This window comes from Scyliorhinus torazame, chromosome 14 (assembly GCF_047496885.1).
Source record: "Scyliorhinus torazame isolate Kashiwa2021f chromosome 14, sScyTor2.1, whole genome shotgun sequence".
Classification (NCBI taxonomy): Eukaryota; Metazoa; Chordata; class Chondrichthyes; order Carcharhiniformes; family Scyliorhinidae; genus Scyliorhinus; species Scyliorhinus torazame.
In genome coordinates this window covers 164,089,092-164,109,613 of record NC_092720.1, presented here as the reverse complement: position 1 = coordinate 164,109,613, position 20,522 = coordinate 164,089,092, and the positions used below count along the sequence as shown (strand labels likewise).

Here is a 20,522-nt window from a genome sequence, read left to right as displayed (position 1 = left end):
TTTCTGGGGCATCGTAAAGTCATTAATGACAGGTCTAACCAACGAAACATTGATTGAGGTGGTCTTGTGGTGCAGTGGGTAGTGTCCCTGCCTCTGAGTCAGAAGTTCTGGGTTCAAGTCCCACAGCAAGACTTGATGGCCAAGGAAAGTGCATTCATACCCTGCACATCTTTGGGTTGTGGGGGCGGAACCCATGCAAACACAGGCAGAATGTGCAAACTCCACATGGACAGTGACCCAGAGCCGTGATCGAATCTGGGACCTCGGTGCCGTGAGGCAGCAGGGCTAACCCACAAAGTCCCATCTCTGAAAAATAAATAACTGACTCCCTCTCGGACAAAACACACTGCCTTGAGTCTGACTGTGGCTCCCACCTGGAAACCTGGCAACGTCTCCATCAGTGACAGGCGATTTGGCCAATCTGCTTCAATTGGGAATTAAGCAATGCTGCGCAAAACACAGCTGTGATTATTTAAGCAGCACCATCTTTGTTCCTGGTTGCTACCTAAGCTGTCAGTGGCAATGTAGGAAAACACTCAAGCAATGTTGGCAACGAATGCAGCTTTTTATCTCGGCCAATTAGCACAGAAAGACCATTCGGCCCATCTGCTTTCTACTGGTATTTGTGCTCTGCATGAGCTTTCTCCCAACCTATTTTATCTCACAATTACCAGATTCCTCTATTCCTTTCTCCTTCATCTACTTACCTGGCTTCCCCTCAAATACATCTAAACTATTTGCTTTGACCATTCCCTGGGGGAGCAAGTTCCACATTCTTGTTTTGTCTTGGGAGGTTTCTCTGGAATTCCTCTGGATTTATTATTGATCATCTTATATTTATGAACCCCTGTTTTGGATTCACCCACACAAGTGGAAGCATCCTCTCTTCATTTACACGAAAATTCTTGATTTTATAATTCACCATTTAAAAATGTCTCTGTTTTCTCTCCTCAGCCTTTTGATTTCCAGGGAAAAGAGTGTCAATTTGTTTAGTCTTTCCTGATAGTTACAACTCTCAATTCTCAATAACATCCTTAATGTCTTTTTACACCTCCTCCAGTTGCTTTCTGTCCTTTTTCAATATGATGATCTAAACTCTGCACAGCTCTCCAGGTGTGGGCTAAACAATGTTCTCGACAAGTTCAACATCACTTCTCTGCTTTTCAATTCAATTCATCCAAAAATAGACCCCAGTGTTATTGATTTTTTAATAAAATGTCCTTGCTGAGCTGCCTTGTTACTTTTAATAATTGATGAATCTGTAGTTCTGCCCTTACAGAACTTGTAAACATGACCGTTGGTCCTCGGCAATTGAAATAATTTGTCCACATGAAGTCATGAAGACAAACTGTTGTTATTTTCAAAGCTCCATCAAATCAGCCCATAGTCTCCACTTCCCTAAAGGTATCAGTGATGCCGAGGTGGAGATGGTTGACAGCTTCAAATTCCGAGGGTTGCGCATCACCAACAATCTGTCCTGGTCCACCATGTCGACGCTACGACCAAGAAAGGACAACAGCGCCTGTACTTCCTCAGGAAACTAAGGAAATTCAGCATGTCCACAATGACTCTTACCAATTTTTACAGATGCACCATAGAAAGCATCCTATCTGGCTGCATTACAGTCTGGTATGGCAACTGCTCGGCCCAAGACCATAAGGAGCTACAAGGAGTTGTGAACACAGCCCAGTCCATCACACGAACCCGCCTCCCATCATTGACTCTGTCTATAGCTCCGCTACTTGGGAAAGCGGGCAGCATAATCAAAGACCCCGCCCACCCGGGTTATTCTCTTCTTCCATCAGGCAAGAGATACAGAAGTCTGAGAACACGCAGTAACAGGTTCAAAAACAGCTTCTTCCCCACAGTTACCAGACTCCTGAATGACCCTCTTATGGACTGAGCTTTTTTCTTTCTTTTAACAAAAATAAATTTAGAGTACCCAATTATTTTTTTCCAATTAAGGGGCAATGTAGCGTGGCCAATCCACCTACCCTGTATATCTTTGGGTTATAGGGGTGAGACCCACGCAGACATGGGGAGAATGTGCTAACTCCACACGGACAGTGACCCGGGGCCGGGATCGAACCTGGATCCTCAGTGACTTTCGGACTGAACTGATCCCTTCAAACATCTTCTGTACTGAGTAGTACTACACTCTGTATGCTCACCCGATGCCTGGCCAATGTATTAACATTGTGTATTGATGTATGTCCTATGTTTTTTCATGTCTGGACTATACCCAGAATAATACTTTTCACTGTACCTTGGTACACGTGACAATAAATCAAGTCCAATCCAATAAAGTGCACACAGCCAGCTCTTGGAATCCAATGGGGAAAAATAGTGTGAAAGCTGGAAATGTGATAGAGATTCAGAAAATGATGGAAATGCTCAGCTCAGCAAACATCTGTGGAGAGAGAAGCATCCTGTCTGCAGCCTTTGACATGCCCTCCCCCTGACCTCCCAGCTGGGCTCACTGATGAGCAACGGGACACCCGGCTGATACTGCCCCTCCTTTGACAAGAGATGCTGAGGCTAATTGAAGGATGCATTTTGGATGTGACAGTTTCCATTGTCTCAACATTCACTGACTGGGTCTACACCTGCTGAATTGCTACACGAAGTAGCTTCTGAACAAATACAGCTACAGCTTCTGCATTATTCTGGCAAGATTCAGGTCTAGCTCTTACAATAGTCTCAAAATAGAGTATCCAGGTGAGGTCCCAGAGGATTGGAGGATGGCCAATGTTGTCCCGCTGTTCAAGGCCAGTCAGAGCTTGACGTCAGTGATAGTGAGATTGTTGGAAAAAATTCTGAGATAGGATTGATACACATTTGGAAGTGAATGGTCTTATTCGAGACAGACAGCATTGTTTTGTACTAGGGAGGTCATGTCTCACTAATTTAATTGAGTTTTTTTAGGAGGTGATAAAATGATTGACAACGAAAGGCCTGTGGATGTTGTCGACATGGACTTTAGTAAAGCATTTGACAAGGTCCCTCATGGCAGGCTGGTGCAAAAGATTAAATCACATGGAGTCAGGGGTGAACTAGCTAGATGGATTTAAGAACTGGCTTGGCCATAGAAGAGAGGCAGCAGTGGAGGAGTGTTTTTCCGAATGGAGGTCTGTATCTAGTGCAGTTCTGCAGTACTCAGTACTGGGACCTCTGCTGATTGTAATATATATAAATGACTTGGAATAAAACATAGTTGGTCTGATTAACAAGTTTGCGGATGACACTAAGATTGCAGGAGTTGCGGATAGTGATGAAAATTGTCAAAGAATACAGCAGGATATAGGTAGGCTGCAAAATTGGGTGGAGAAATAGCAGATGGAATTTAACCCGGACAAATGTGAGGTGATGCATTTTGGTAGATCCAATTCGGTTGGGAGCTATAAAATAAATGGCACAATCATCAGGAGCATAGACTCACAGAGAGACCTGGGTGTGCAGGTCCACATATCCTTAAAAGTGGCAGCACAGGTGGAAATGGCAAGGAAAGCATATGGCATGCTTGCCTTCATTGGATGGGGCATCAAGTATAAAAGTTCGCAAATTATATTTGTTATATAGAATGTTGTTTAGACCACATTTAGAATACTATGTCCAATTCTGGTCACCACATTACCAGAAAGACGTGGAGGCTTTGGAGAGAGTACAGAAAAGGTTTACCAGAATATGGCTGGTATGGAGGATATTAGCTATGAGGAGAGATTGAATAAACTGGGATTGTTCTCCCTAGAAAGACGGAGGCTGAGAGGCGACCTGATAGAAGTTTCTAAAATTATGAAGGGTATAGATAGGGTAAACATTTGGAGACTTTTTCCCAGGGCGGAAATGACAATTACAAGGAGACACAAGTAGTTCAAGGTGAGAGGGGATAGGTTCAGTGGAGATGTGCAGGGGAAGTATCTTACACAAGAGGGTGGTGGTGGCCTGGAATGCACTGCCAAGTGAGGTGCTTGAGGCAGATATGTTCGTGGCCTTTAAGACTTATCTAAACAGACACATGAACAGACAGGGTACAGAAGGATACAGGCAGTTGGTCTACTTAGGACACGTGATCGGTGCAGGCTTGGAAGACCGAGGGGCCTGTTCCTGTGCTGTACTGTTCTTTGTTTGTTTTAATAGACCATATCTGTATTTTTCATGAAACCACTCCTGGAGCGAGCTATCCTTTCCTCACAGTCTTACAAAATTAAAATAAAATATCGGGGTTTCTATCCTGTATCCTCGCCACTGTTGGGGTCTGGACCGGGATTGTAATATCCTTTTCAGGTTACAGGGGTTTGACTAATACCATGAGTCATGTTTGTACCCTCCTGTCTGGGAGGACTATTATCCTGAGTATAGTGGGGGTGAATCTATAGACCTGAGTTCCCTCAGCCCATCATACCTCGATGTAATAATGGTAAGAATGCTCACTTTACACTCTTCCAAGATTCATTTCATGTTCTGGAAAGATCTTGAGTCATTTTCAATTACTTTGTTATTTTGGTTGATTTGAAGTTTGGTGTTGGCTGAACATTGTGTCATCTGTTGTTTTATCAATCTTCTGTATAGATTAATAACTCACAATAAATTAATGTTCTTCTAGCCTTAACCCAAACTACTTGTTTCGTCAGCAAGGCGTACGCTATGGTCCTGCACACAATATATGTCACCGTGGGTTGGTATATTTTTTCTATCAATGGGTTTGTAATTTCCAGTTCCCCCAAAAAGAAGGACTTGCATTTATATATCAACCTTCACAAATTCAAGATATCTGAAATGTATCAGCATTGTAATGAGTGACTTGAACTCTCAAACTCTGACTCCGAGATGAAAGTCCTGAGTGACTAGCTTATAATAATTCTGTTGGTCTTTTTCGTTCATGGAATGTGGGCTTCGCTGGCTGGGCCAGCATTTATTGTCCATCCCTGAGGGCATTTAAGAGTCAACCACATTGCTGTGGATCTGGAATCACATGTAGGCCAGGCCAAGTAAGGCTACAGATTTCCTTCTGTAAAGAAAATTAGTGAACCAGATGGGTTTTATGACAATCGACAATGGTTTCATGGTCACCTTTTAAAAAAAAAAAAAGACTTTTTAATTCCAGATTTTTATTGAATTCAAATTTCCCCATCTGCCATGGCGGGATTCAAACCAGTGTCCCCAGAGTATGACTTTGAGTCTCTGAGTACTAGTCCAGCGATAATCACCACTGCGCCATTACCTCCCCTAATTAGATTAGATTGTATTAGATTCAGTTTCTAAGGGGTGAAGTCCAAAGGCTGTGCACAGAATGCTTTTCCCTTGTAAAGTGGCAGCCTGAATGATTGATTTGATTTGAAGTGGTAACTAGTTGGAGCTGCAGGTGTCCGTGTTGTCTTTGTGTCTGGGTTGCTGAGGAGGTGTTTATTGATGTCCATGTCTCTCTGAGGCAGCTCACAGAGAGAAGCTAGTGGGATGTTAAAGAACTGTTTCAGGTACTGGCTACACCTGGAGGCGAATCACAGTATTCCGCAGAGAGACAGAAAGAGAATGTTCACAATCTTGGTGTACTGCATGCTGGATAATATCACTCTCAAATAAGGTCTCGACTGGGACAGTCTAGGAGAGGAACCGGGAAAGACGAATGGAGCGGGACGTCCTGGGAGAAGCGAATAGAGCTGGACGTCCTGGGAGAGGCAAATGGATGGGGGCGACCTGGGAGAAGCAAATGCAGCGGGACATCCCAGTAGAGGCGAATGGAGCGCGATGTCCCGGGAGAGGCGAATGGAGCGCAATGTCCCGGGAGAGGCGAATGGAGCGCGATGTCCCGGGAGAAGCAAATGCAGCGGGACATCCCAGTAGAGGCGAATGGAGCGCGATGTCCCGGGAGAGGCGAATGGAGCGCGATGTCCCGGGAGAGGCGAATGGAGCAGGACATCCTGGGAGGCCAGGATTCCTAACCTCTGGCCTTCGCTTGCAACCACAGTATTTATACGGCTACTCCAGTTCAGTTTCTGGTCAATGGTAACCCCCAGGCAGGATATTGATAGTGGGGGATTCAGTGATGGTAATACCATTGAATATCAAGGGACGATAGTTTGATTCTCTCTTATTGGAGATGGTCACTGCATGGCACTTGTGTGGCGCGAATGTTACTTGTCAGCCCAAGCCTGGATATTGTCCAGGTCTTGCTGCGTTTGGACATGGGTTGCTTTAGTGCCTGAGGCGATAATAGTGGTGAACATTTTACAATCATCAGCAAACATCCACATCTTGCCTTATGTTGGAAGGGAGGTCATTAATGAAGCAGCTGAAGATGGTTGGGCCAAGGACACTATCTTGAGGAGCGCCTGCAGTGATGTCCCGGGACTGAGATGACTGTCCTCCAACAACCACAAATGTCTTAATTTGTGCTAGGTGTGACTCCAACCAGTGCAGAGTTTCCCCCCTGGTTCCATTGACTCCAGGTGTACTAGGCTCCTTGATTTTTATTTCAATTTAGAATACCCAATTATTTTTTCCAACTAACGGGAAATTTACCGTGGCCAATCCACTTAACCTGCACATCTTTGGGTTGTGGGGGTGAAACCCTCGCAGACACGGGAGAATGTGCAAACTCCACATGGACAGTGACCCGGGGCCGAACGCGGGTCCTCAGCACCATAAGCAGCAGTGCTAATCACTGTGCCACCGTGCCACCCTGCTAGGCTCCTTGGTGTCATACTGGGTCAAGTGCTGCTTTGATGTCAAGGGCAGTCACTCTCATACCACCCTTGGAGTTCAGCTCTTTTGGCCATGTTTGAACCAAGGCTAAAATGAGGTCAGGAGCTGAGTGACCATGGCGGAACCCAAACTGAGCATCAGTGAGCAGATTATTGCTGAGCACTGTTGATGACCCCTTCCATCACTTTACTAATGATTGAGAATAGACTGATAGGGCAGTAATTGGCTGGGTTGGATTTGTCCTGCTTTTTGTGTACAGGACATCTGGACAATTTTTCACATTGCCAGTATTGTCGCTGTACTGGAACAGCTTGGCCAGGGAGTGGCAAGTTCTGATGCACACGCCGTTAGTCTTACTGGCGAATATTGTCATGGCCCATAGCCTTTGCAGTATCCAGTGTCTTCAGCCATTTTTTGATATCATGTGGGGTGAATCGAGTTGGCTAAAGACTGGCATCTGTGATGCGTGGGACCTCTGGAGGAGACCGAGATGGATCATCCACTCGGCACTTCTGGCTGAAGATTATTGCGACTGCTTCAGCCTTGTCTTTTGCGTAGATGTGCTGGGCTCTTCCATCACTGAGGTTGGGGATATTTGTGGAACGCCTCCTCCAGTGAGTTGTTTAATTGTCCACCACCATTCATTACTGGATGTGGCAGGACTGCAAAACTTAGATCTGATCTGTTGGTTGTGTGATCACTTAGCTCTGTCTATCACTTGCTGCTTATGTTGTTTTGGCATGCAAGTAGAACTGTGTTGTAGCTTCACCTCATTTTTAGTTTGCTTGGTGCTGCTCCTGGCATGCTCTCCTGCACTCTTCATTAAACCAGGATTTAACCTCTGGTGGTAATGGTAGAGTGCGGGAATGCCAGGCCATGAGGTCCCAGATTGTGACTGAGTACGATTCTGCTGCTGCTGATTGCCCACAGCATCTCATGGTTGCCCAGTTTTGAGTTGCCAGATCTGTTCTTAATCTATCCCATTTAGCATGATGGTAGTGCCGCACAACATGATGGATGATATCCTCAATGTGAAGATTGGCGAAAATAGGGAATTGTAGACCAGTGAGCCTGACGTTGGTAGGAGGGAAGTTGCTAGAGTCCATTCTCGAGGATTTAATTGCACAGCAATTGGAAAGCAGTGATATACTCAGACAAAGTCAGCATGGATTTATGAAAGGGAAATCATGTCTGGCAAATCTAAAACCGTGGGCAGCACGGTCACCTTGTGGATAGCACAATTGCTTCACAGCTCCAGGGTCCCAGGTTCGATTCCGGCTTGGGTCACTGTCTGTGCGGAGTCTGCACATCCTCCCCGTGTGTGCGTGGGTTTCCTCCAGGTGCTCCGGTTTCCTCCCACAGTCCAAAGATGTGCAGGTTAGGTGGATTGGCCATGATAAATTGCCATTAGTGTCCAAAATTGCCCTTAGTGTTGGGTGGGGTTATGGGGATAGGGTGGCGATGTTGATCTTGGGTAGGGTGCTCTTTCCAAGAGCCGGTGCAGACTCGATGGGCCGAATGGCCTCCTTCTGCACTGTAAATTCTATGAAATCTACTAGGATTTTTGAAGATGTAACTATTAGGGTTGACCAGGGAGCACTGGTGGATGTGGTTTATTTAAACTTTCAGAAGTCTTTCGACAAGGTCTCACCTGGCAGATTAGTATGCAAAGTCAAAGCACATGTGCTTGCAGGTAGTGTCTTGAGAGGAATAGAAAGCTGGTTAGCAGACAGGAAGCAAAGAGCTGGTATAAATGGGTCTTTTTTCTGATTGAAAGGCAGTGACTAGTACCATACCCAGTGACTAGTCGGGTACTGCAGAGATCTGTGCTCAGACCCTAACTGTTCACATTATATATTAATGATTTGGGCAAGGGAACTACATGTATTATCTCCCTCTATCTACACCTCCCGCTGCCTTGGGAAAGCGGGCAGCATAATCAAAGACCCCTCCCACCCGGCTTAATCACTCTTCCAACTTCTTCCATCGGGCAGGAGATACAAAAGTCTGAGAACATGCACGAACAGATTCAAAAACAGCTTCTTCCCCGCTGTTACCAGACTCCTAAACGACCCTCTTATGGACTCACCTGATTAATACTATACTCCTGTATGCTTCACCCGATGCCGGTGTCTATATATTTACATGGTGTACCTTGTATTTTCTTTTCATGTATCAAATGATCTGTTTGAGCTGCTTGCAGAAAAACACTTTTCACTGGACCTCTGTACACATGACAAACAAATCCAATCCAATCCAAATTTGCAGATGATACAAAATTGGGTGGGGTGGTAAGCTGCGAGGAGGATGCAGAGATGCTTCAGTGTGATTTGGACAGACTGAGTGACTGGGCATATGCATAGCAGATGCAGTATAATATAGATAAATATGAGGTTATCCACTTTGGTAGCAAAGAATAAGAAGGCAGATTATTATTTGAATGAGTGTAAATTGAGACAGGTAGGTACTCGGAGACACCTTGGTGTCCTCGTGCATCAGTTGCTGAAAGTAAGCGCGCAGGGACAGCAGGCCGTAAAGAAGGCAAATGTTGGCCTGTGAAGTTGGCCTTCACAGCGAGAAGATTTGAGTATAGGAATAAGGAAGTTTTACTGCAATTGAATAGGGTATTGGTGAGGCCACATCTGGAGTTTTCCTGTCCTTATCTGAGGAATGATCTTTTGTGGAGGGATTGCAGTGAAGGTTTACTAGTCTGATTCCTGGGATGGCAGAACTTGCACACATGAAGGGGTTCTCACCTATGTGACTTGAGTGGAGTCACAGAAGATGGAAGGATTGGGTGAAAGCCTTCTCACAAACCTCACACCTGAAGGGGTTCTCCCCCGTGCGAATCCTCTGGTGTGTCAGCAGCCTCGAAGACGTCACAAAACCTTTATTACAGAACTGGCACTTAAAATGTTTCCCTTCCATGTGGTTGTCCTTGTGCAAAATGTTGTACAACAGATGTACCTTGAGTGTTGTGAGATCCTTTGACCCTGTGCAGCCCTCCTCGTACATCTCACCTGTAGAAATGAGTCAGTGGTTCATGAGGCTCGATAAATGATTGAAGCTTTCACCACACTTGGAGCCCACTCACACTTCTTCCCAGCCTCACCCTGATCGATCACTCGCAGCCAAGGCTTCGGAAAAGTTGGTTCTGATGGAAGGTTCCACACCATGGACCAGTTTCCGATTTGATGATATGTCAAAGCTCCCCTGGCCTGACCGATTTCCAGATGATGGTTTCACTGCCCAACCTTCTCTGTGTTGAACAATCTGTGAAGGAACTGGATGTCTTCCCACAGTCGTGCAGTTACTCATTGAGTGATAATCAGGATCTATCTGCGGTTTCTATCCTCTTTCTATTTTCTGGTGTAGGATGATGCAATCCTCCTGTAAAACAGGAAAAGAAAAAACAATTTCCTCCAACTCCCTCTCCCCCTTTGCTGAAGGGACTGACTCCTCAGTTAGAGACTGTTCCACAGTGAGTGCCAGTCTGCTATTTCCCAGTGTGGGGATCAGATTAAAGTCCTTTCTTTTTCCTCACTTGCCTGTAACACACCCTCTGTTTCCAGCAGGGACACTGGATAGTGACCAGGAACAGACAAAGTGGCTACTTTCTTTCCTCCATCCAGACCCATCTTCCCAGACACCATGAGGGCAATGGAAAGGACAGTCAGGCAGAGTGTAAGATGATCCATTACATCACTGTGAACAAGAGTCGTGCTGGCGAAGACCAGTTTTCCCCTTGGAAAGTATGTGTTCATCACAAAAAATGCTCAGGAGAAATGTTAATTTAATGGTATTTTTAAATTTCTCCTCATGATTTCCAGGGAACAGGGAACTATAGACTGGTGAGCCTAACGGCGATAATAGGGATGTTGCTTTCGTCCATTGTCAAGGATTTCATAGCACAGCATTTGGAAAGCAGCTGTATAATCAGACAAAGTCAGCATGGATTTACGAAAGGGAAATCATGCTTGACAAATGTATTGGAATTCTTTGAAGATGTAACTAATAAGGTTGACCAGGGAGACCCGGTAGCGATGGTTTATTTCAACGGATATGGCGGGTGGTGGGGGAGGCTTTTAATAAGGTTCACATATCAGATTACTCTGTTAAAGTGCATGGGATTGTGGGTAGTGTCTTGAGATGGATAGAAAGCTGGTTAGTAGTCAGGAAGCGAAAAGGTGGAATAAATGGATCTTTTTCCGATTGGCAGGCAGTGACTCTGTGCTCGGACTCCAACTGCTCACATCAAATATATGGATGAGGGAACTAAATGTATTATCTCCAAATTTGCAGATGATACAAAGTTGGTCGAGATGGTGGGCTGTGAGGAGAATGCAGAGATGGTTCTGAGGGATTTGGACTGCCTGAGTTGAGTGGGCAAATGCATGGCAGATGCAGTATTATGTGGATAAATGTGAGATTATCCACTTTGGTAACAAAAATAGGAAGGCAGGTTATTATTTTGAATGGGTGTAAACTGAGAGAAGTGGTTACTCAGCGAGACCTTGTGTCCTTGTGCAATCTCTGAAAGTACGTGCACAGGCAGTAAAGAAGGCAAATTATATGTTGGCCTTCCCAGAGAGAAGATTTGAGTATAGGAATAGGGATGTTTTACTGCAATTGTGAGGCCATACCTGGAGTGTTGTATGCAGTTTTGGTGTCATTATCTGAGGAAACTTGTTCTTGCTATGGAAGGAGATTCCTGGGATGGTCGAACTGTCATATAAGGAGAGATTAAGTTGGTTTACGATTATATTCATTAGAGTTTAGAAGAGTCAGAGAGGATCTCATAGAAACTTATAAAATTCGAACCAGGTTAGACAGGGTACATTCAGAAAAAATGTTCCCGATTATTGGGGTGTGCAGAACTAGGGATCATCACTTGTGGATAAGGGGTAAACCTTCTAGGACTGAGGTGAGGAGAAATTTCATCACCCAGAGAGTAGTGATCTGTGGAATTCGCTACCACAGAAAGTAGTTGAGGCCAAAACACTCTGTAATTTCAAGAAGGAATTAGATATAGCTCTTGGGGCTAAAGAGTTCATAGAATCATGACAGTGCAGAAGGAGGCCATTCGGCCCATTGAACAAAGAACAAAGAAAATTACAGCACAGGAACAGGCCCTTCGGCCCTACCAGCCTGCGCCGATCCAGATCCTTTATCTAAACCTGTCACCTATTTTCCAAGGATCTACTTCCCTCTGTTCCCCGCCCGTTCATATATCTGTCTAGATGCATCTTAAATGATGCTATTGTGCCTGCCTCTACCACCTCTGCTGGCAAAGCGTTCCAGGCACCCACCACCCTCTGCGTAAAAAACTTTCCACGCACATCTCCCTTCGACTTTCCCCCTCTCACCTTGAAATCGTGACCCCTTGTAATTGACACCCCCACTCTTGGAAAAAGCTTGTTGCTATCCACCCTGTCCATACCTCTTATAATTTTGTAGACCTCAATCAGGTCCCCCCTCAACCTCCGTCTTTCCAACAAAAACAATCCTAATCTACTCAACCTTTCTTCATAGCTAGCACCCTCCATACCAGGCAACATCCTGGTGAACCTCCTCTGCACCCTCTCTAAAGCATCCACATCCTTCTGGTAATGTGGCGACCAGAACTGCACGCAGTATTCCAAATGTGGCCTAACCGAAGTCCTAGACAACTGTAACATGACCTGCCGACTCTTTTACTCAGTACCCCGTCCGATGAATGTAAACATGCTGTATGCCTTCTTGACCACTCTATCGACCTGCGTTGCCACCTTCAGGCTACAATGGACCTGAACTCCCAGATCTCTCTGTACATCAATTTTCCTCAGGACTCTTCCATTGGCTGTATAGTCTGCTCTTGAATTAGATCTTCCAAAATGCATCACCTCGCATTTGCCTGGATTGAACTCCATCTGCCATTTCTCTGCCCAACTCTCCAATCCATTTATATTTTGCTGTATTCTCTGACAGTCTCCTCGCTATCTGCAACTCCACCAATCTTAGTATCATCTGCAAACTGGCTAATCAGACCACCTATACCTTCGTCCAGATCATTTATGTATATCACAAACAACAGTGGTCCGAACACGGATCCCTGTGGAACACCACTAATCACCTTTCGCCATTTTGAGACACTCCCTTCCACCACTGCTGTCTTGTCTCCTGTTGCCCAGCCATTTCTTTATCCATCTAGCCAGTACACGCTGAACCCCATACGACTTCACTTTTTCCATCAACCTGCCATGGGAAACTTTATCAAACGCCTTACTGAAGTCCATGTATATGACATCTACAGCCCTTCCCTCATCAATTAACGTCGTCACTTCCTCAAATAATTCTATTAGGTTTATAAGACATGACCTTCCCTGCACAAAACCATGCTGCCTATCACTGATAAGTCTATTTTCTTCCAAATGTGAATAGATCCTGTCCCTCAGTATCTTCTCCAACAGTTTGCCTACCACTGACGTCAAGCTCACAGGTCTATAATTCCCTGGATTATCCCTGCTACCTTTCTTAAACAAAGGGACAACATTAGCAATTCTCCAGTCCTCCGGGACCTCACCCGTGCTCAAGGATGCTGCAAAGATATCTATTAAGGCACCAGCTATTTCTTCCCTCGCTTCCCTCAGTAACCTGGGATAGATCCCATCTGGACCTGGGGACTTGTCCATCGTAATGCCTTTTAGAATACCCAAAACGTCCCCCTTCCTTATGCCGACTTGACCTAGAGTATTTAAACATCCATCCTTAGCCTCAACATCCGTCATGTCCCTCTCCTTGGTGAATACCGATGCAAAGTACTCATTAAGAATCTCACCCATTTCCTCTGACTCCATGCATAAATTCCCTCTTTTGTCTTTGAGTGGGCCAATCCTTTCTCTAGTTACCCTCTTGCTCCTTATATATGAATAGGGCAGCACGGTAGCATTGTGGATAGCACAATTGCTTCATAGCTCCAGGGTCCCAGGTTCGATTCCGGCTTGGATCGCTGTCTGTGCGGAGTCTGCACGTCCTCCCCGTGTGTACGTGGGTTTCCTCCGGTTTCCTCCCACAGTCCAAAGATGTGCAGGTTAGGTGGATTGGCCACGATAAATTGCGCTTAGTGTCCAAAATTGCTCTTAGTGTTGGGTGGGGTTACTGGGTTATGGGGATAGGGTGGAGGTGTTGACCTTGGGTAGGGTGCTCTTTCCAAGAGCCGGTGCAGATTCGATGGGCCGAATGGCCTCCTTCTGCACTGTAAATTCAATGATAATAAAAGGCTTTGGGATTTTCCTTAACCCTGTTAGCCAAAGATATTTTATGACCCCCTTTAGCCCTCTTTATTGCGTGTTTGAGATTTGTCCTACTTTCCCAATATTCCTCCAAAGCTTCATCAGATTTAAGTCGCCTAGATCTTATGTATGCTTCCTTTTTCATCTTAGCTAGTCTCACAATTCCACCCGTCATCCATGGTTCCCTAATCTTGCCATTTCTATCCCTCATTTTCACAGGGACATGACTGTCCTGCACTCTAATCAACCTTTCCTTAAAAGACTCCCACATTTCAAATGTGGATTTACCCTGAAAGAGCTGCTCCCAATCCACATTCCCTAGCTCCTGCCAAATTTTGTTAGACTTGGCCTTTCCCCATTTAGCATTCTTTCTTTAGGACCACTCTCGTCTTTGTCCATGAGTATTCTAAAATTTACGGAATTGTGATCGCTATTCCCAAAGTAATCACCGACTGAAACTTTAACCACCTGGCCGGGTTCATTCCCCAATACCAGGTCCAGTATGGCCCCTTCCCGAGTTGGACTATTTACATGCTGCTCTAAAAAACTCTCCTGGATGCTCCTTACAAATTCTGCTCCATCTACGCCTCCAACACTACATGAGTCCCATTCAATGTTGGGGAAGTTAACATCTCCCATCACGACCACCCTATTGCTCCTACATTTTTCTATAATCTGTCTACATATTTGTACCTCTACTTCACACTCGCTTTTGGGAGACCTGTAGTAAAGTCCCAACAATGTTAGTGCACCCTTCCTATTTCTTAGCTATACCCATATTGCCTCAGTGCTCGAATCCTCCATCCTGCCCTCCTTAATCATAGCTGTGATTTCATCTTAGACCAGCAATGCAACTCCTTCACCCCTTTTACCTCCCTCTCTATCCCTCCTGAAGCATCTATACCCTGGGATATTTAGTTGCCAGTCTTGCCCTTCCCTCAACCAAGTCTCCATAATACCAATAACATCATATTCACAGGTACTAATCCAAGCCCTAAGTTCATCTGCCTTACCTGCTACACTTCTCGCAGTGAAACAAATGCACCTCAGATCACCTGTCCCTTTGCGTTCATCATCTCTTCCCTGTCTACTCTTCCCCTGAGTCACATTGAGTTTATTATCTAGTACCTTACTGGCTTTAGTTGCTGCCTCTTTACTGACCTCTGACTTCCTAATCTGGTTCCCATCCCCCTGCCACATTAGTTTAAAACCGCCCCAACATTGGGTCTGCATCAACCCCTTGAATGAGCACCCTACCCATGACCACCGTGCCCCATCCCCATGACCCTATAACCTAACCTGTACACCCCTGGACACGAAGGGACAATTTAGCATAGCCAGTCCACCTAACCTGCACATCTTTGATTCAAGGGATGGGGGGGGGAAGGTGGGATCAGGATATTGAATTTGATGATCAGCCATAATCATAATGAATGGCAGAGTAGGCTCGAAGGGCTGAATGGCCTACTCCTTCCATCTTGTGGTGGCACGGTAGCACAGTGTATAGAACTGATGCTTCACAGCTCCAGGGTCCCAGGTTCGATTCCCACTTGGGTCACTGTGTGGAGTCTGCACGTTCTCCCTGTGGCTGCATGGGTTTCCTCTGGGTACTCCGGTTTCCTCCCACATGCTGTTAGGTGAATTGGATATTCTGAATAAAGATTATTATTATTTTCTGTGCATTTTTTAACATGCAGGTGTACTGATTCAACAGCTGACAGGTGGACGGCACATGGTAATCAGCAGGAGGTTTCCTTGCCCATGTTTGATGTGATGCCATGAGACTTCATAGGTTCCAGAGTGGATTGTTGAGGACTCCCAGGGCAACTCCCTCTCAACTGTCCTGCCGATGCAACAGGATATATCCAGGGATGGTAGTTGTGATGCCTGGGATGTTATCTTAAAGTACAATTTTGTCAGTATGACTATGTCAGGCTGTTGCTTAAGTTGTGCGACAGCTCTACAAATTTAGCTCCCAGACGTTAATAAGGAGGACTTTACAGGGTCGACAGATCTGGGTTTGCCGTTGTCGTTGCCAGTGCCTAGGTCGATGCCGGGTGGTCAGTCTGGTTTCTTTCCTTTTTATTGACTTTGTAGCGGTTTGATACAACTAAGTGGTGTCATGATAGAGAGATATTAGGAACTTGGGACCAGAAATGGAGTCCAAAATGTAACAAGCAATTTAGGGGTTGAACAGCTGAAAGAAAAGACTGCTAGCAGCAGATTCAGAGGGATACACCCACAGCCTGAGTTACCTTGTCCTATTCAGACTTAACATCCTTAGTGGGAATACACAGGATGTCCCAGTTCGGCCAGGATGATCCACTCAAGATCCATTATTTGGGACAATCTTGTTTGACAGGCCATCATCTCATCCCAGGGTCTGATGACCTATTTTTCAGTCAATAAAAGGTTAATTGCATATGAATGGCATAGCTCTGTTCTTTTGTACAGACGGAATGGGGAATCGGCCAAGAATGATAAGGGATTCAAGTCCAGTCACCTCAGGGGAGAACCTTTGTTTGACAGGGTGGGCGGAGCTTAGAAAGTGAGAAATTGTTTTTGAACATTTACATCAGAAGCCTCTGGAGGTCATACAGAGTGGAAACTGTTCCAGGTTACAGACTTTCAAAAAAGATTCTATAGGAACTTGATTTGCAGCAGAAAATTGCTTTGTTCATGCCAGAATCCTCTCTGCCTATCTATGTAAGTGGAAAGGCAGGTGTGTGATATTTAGAGCAAGGTTTTTCAAACCCAGGGTAATGACCCGTGGGTGGGTCGTGGGCTGGTGTCAAGAGGGTCGTGAAGCGATCGGTCATGGCGCTCCCGATCGCGGGAGGAGCGCTCAAAATCTGGGACTGGCTTTTTCATTGAGAATGCCGGCCGCGTCTGCCAGCAGTCGCAGCATTTTGTCCCGCTCCACCTGATTGCCACCCAGATTATCCAATGGGCGATTAGCTTTGCAAACGTGCATCCCACATCTACTTATTCCGCTGACCAATAGGAGGAGGCAGGGGCGGTACTTCTGGTGTTGGGACTGTTGAAGCTCGGGGCCTGTGAAGGACACAGTGAGAGGTCGAGTGAAGTTTGTATGAGGGATATGAATGGCGGGTTACGGTGCTGGCAACCAGCACCAGTTCACTGGCTTCCATAAGTACTTCAATGCCTACACCATTGCAGGGAAAAGGAATTATATGATCGCTACATGAACAGAGATTGCAGCAATTTATTTGTTCTTCAAACTGAGATTCAAGAAGAAGGCACTATAGCAATCACAAAATAAAATATGTGTGTTTCTCCCCTGGGGCAGGGCAATTGGAATTTAAGCACCAGCATGTGTTATCTGTGTGAAGTTTGAAACCTCTGCAATCGTGTCACTATAATGGTGTATTTTAAGTTATCAGTCTTCACAAATAAAACATATGGGACACCATGTACTGTTGAAAAAAAAGAGAATGCCGGTCTAATGCATGCTCCTTCAGGAAGATCCGGCAGTGCACAGACCCGGTGCCCAGTGGGGCAGAATGTCACTTCCTGATGTCAGCGCGCTGTCCTAGTACTGCCTCCTGCATCAGCGTGCTGTCCCAGGACCAAATCTCTTATTAAAAACGGCAGAACCTTCACACTAGAGGTGGTGAGAGAGAGCAGGTCAAGCACCCAGCATGTACACTGATGTCACGCGATCTGTGCTTTGGCTGCAAAATCCTGAAGGAGAGGTGCCTCCATTTTGTAGCTGCCAGCAAGCAAGTTACAGGGCTGTGTGAAGAACTGAAGGCTGATCAGTGTGTAATAAGGAAGAGAGGACCAGAAACAAACAGTCCAGAATCTCACAACTGAATCTGCTGCAGAGAGCTTCTCAGGAGACTCCATGGCAGGACAAAGCAGTGCTGGTGTGAGCTCCAGGGCCTCTGATGAACAGCCCATTAAGGCGCTGAAAACTAAAGCACCATAAAGATGATTTTTTGAGGTATGGCTTTATTAATTGTGCCAATGCAAATCATGTTTCAATGCCCATGTGCGTTATGTGCAGGGAATTACTGGCAAATGAAAGATTAAACATTCAAAACTTCAAAAGTATTTCAAGACTGGCGAATTTGATTTTTTTCAAAGAATGCAGCAAAAACTTAAATCATCAGCTGAAATCCCTTAGCAGAAATGTAACATTGAACGCCAAAGCCAGTGACACCTTGAGGACAAAGCAGTCTCACCAGTCGCATTAAAGGTAAGCAAAAAAGTCAGTCACAAAGTTCGGTCAGCATGGGTTTCAAAGTTTGGTTGGCGTGGGTCGTGAAGATGGGACGGCATGGGTCATGATGGTTGGTTGGCTGGCGTGAGTCCCGTAGGATGGATGGTTGGTAAAAATGGGTCCCGGGCAAAAAAGATTGAAAAACACTGATTTGGAGTAATGTTTAATGGGAATTGATTGTGTTAAGGCTAAGAAACTACATGTAATCTGTTAGTGTTAGAATTGAAGTAAAGGTTTAAGTATTGTTTTCTTTCGTCATTTGATTTAATAAAGTTTGTTTATAAAATAACCAATGTATTTCTTATCGTATCACTCCCAGAATGAATCGATCTTTCTGCACTTTCTTCAACTTTAAAAAGTTACATGTCTGGTTCAATCTCTGAGCAATTGGTGAGGGATGACCAGGTGTCTGTAACAATGGTTTGCTCGGTCATTTAAGAGTCAACCACATTGCTGTGGGTCTGGAGTCACGTGTAGTCACAATCAAACTGTGGAAATGGTTGGTTGTGAAATTTGTCTTGCAGTACCAACCTAGTCAATCACTGAAGCTTACATCAACAGACACAGTCAAAGACAATTATTTTAACACTCTAAAAGATTTCTTCCAAGAATAAAAGACAGGAGTTTTAAATGTCTTTTGAGCTTGGCAGATCTCTCTGACAGTTCATTGTGACACTTTTGACAACTGTTTTTGAGTTTCAACGAGTTTACAGTTCCAATGGGTTAATGCATTACCAGGTACAGGGACACACACAGGTAAACCTAAGAGGCGAACCACAGGAGGAGGGGAAGGAGGCAGAAGGGTGAGGGGGGGAAGAGTGAATATACAGGGAACAATCGAGGAGAACCAGAGAGGTGGGGGAGAGGCAGGGGAATGATTGCTGGAACGAGGGCATGGGAAACGATAACAAACTTGGCATCTACAGGAACACAGAGCAAGGAAAATCCAGGCGAAAGACAGGATGAACGGTTGAAGCGGAGGTGAACGCGAGACGGCAACGGCAGCGAAATCCGTCTGGGAGAAGCAAGTGACAACACCAACACCAGACCCATTCGCGTATTGCCCTCTGTAATTGTTTCTCCGGCACCCAAATGTATATCTACCTCCCCGGTTTCCCCACCCCACAAACAGATGCCTACTTATGTGTTGTAAATAATTTTGCCAATTGTACAGAGTTGCTGCTGTTGAGCTGGTGCATAATACCTTACCAGTTATTTTATTTTATATTTTATTTCTTCTTTTTTTTTGTGGTATGTTTGTGTGTGCCCTTCTCTTCTATATATATCTTACTCTGTGTACATAACAGTAAATATACTTTGTTCAAAAACCCAATAAAAAAAATAGATATAAAAAAAAATAATAGATGACAAAGTACATTTGAAGCTATGATTATCACATTAGCACACAGTTAGTATACCTCCTCAGTATCCCCCCCACCCCCCACATGATTGTCATATGAGAGTTTCCAAACTCCACTCCCAAAATACATTTGCATTTGCATTCCGGAATCCAGTCTAGATTTTACAAGTTACATTCTGCTCCACTTTTAACAATGAGTCCATTTCAGGATACCAACACAATCTGAGTTCTTTGCCTTGACTGTCTTCCACTGTTAGATAAATTTTGACTTCCAACCAATACTTTCTTCCCAATTATTTTCAAATTTGTTTCACAGGTGGTAGTAAAACATTGCAAACTTTAGGATTATTGAAACCTTTCTCTTGCATTCTCACCATCCAATTCCTTCTCAGTTCGGTGATATGAAATGAACAGTACCCTGTTCTGCTTCCCATTCCACTTTGTTACTTTAACTTCAGACTGCATGGAAACTTTTCTTAACTAGCTGCTCATCCGATTCCTGGCATTGGCTGTCTTAACCATTACTTAATTATATGGTTGTTCTTACAGCAAAGCTGAGAGAAACGTTCTCGCGGGCTGCCCGTCATGAACTGCCTCTGGCTTCCAGCTAATGCTAAAGAATAAAGAAAGCACTCCCTCTCTCTGCAAGGGCCTCTTGTTGCTAGGCAACTATATTTATTTATCATGCTGTCGCTCTCGAAACACAATAGAATCCCAGCTGAACTGGAAACCAACCCCCAAACATACAAACACCTTGGTCCAGCATAAAATCTAACTATAAGTCTCTTTCCAGGCACAGAAACATTAAATTAAACCCACCTAAAACTAGACCTTCTAATGTTTACCCGAACAAAAGTAAATCCCTTAAAATAAAAATCCCATTGGTTTGCTAACACCTTCCCCTTTGAGAAATAAATGATACTTGTGTTACTTCCACTTTACC

At 44.8% G+C, this 20,522-nt stretch overlaps 1 protein-coding gene across 1 annotated transcript in view; it reads right to left on the bottom strand.

The window, feature by feature from the left end:
• Positions 1-20,522, bottom strand: part of LOC140389070 (uncharacterized) — a 108,321-nt gene that overhangs the window by 65,775 nt on the left and 22,024 nt on the right. Inside the window, exons 5-6 of the mRNA XM_072473230.1 lie at positions 10,247-10,446; positions 9,520-9,722 (exon numbers count right to left, since the gene is read on the bottom strand). Coding sequence (XP_072329331.1) covers positions 9,520-9,722; positions 10,247-10,446 — 403 coding nt within the window. The remainder of the gene's footprint in view (positions 1-9,519; positions 9,723-10,246; positions 10,447-20,522) is intronic.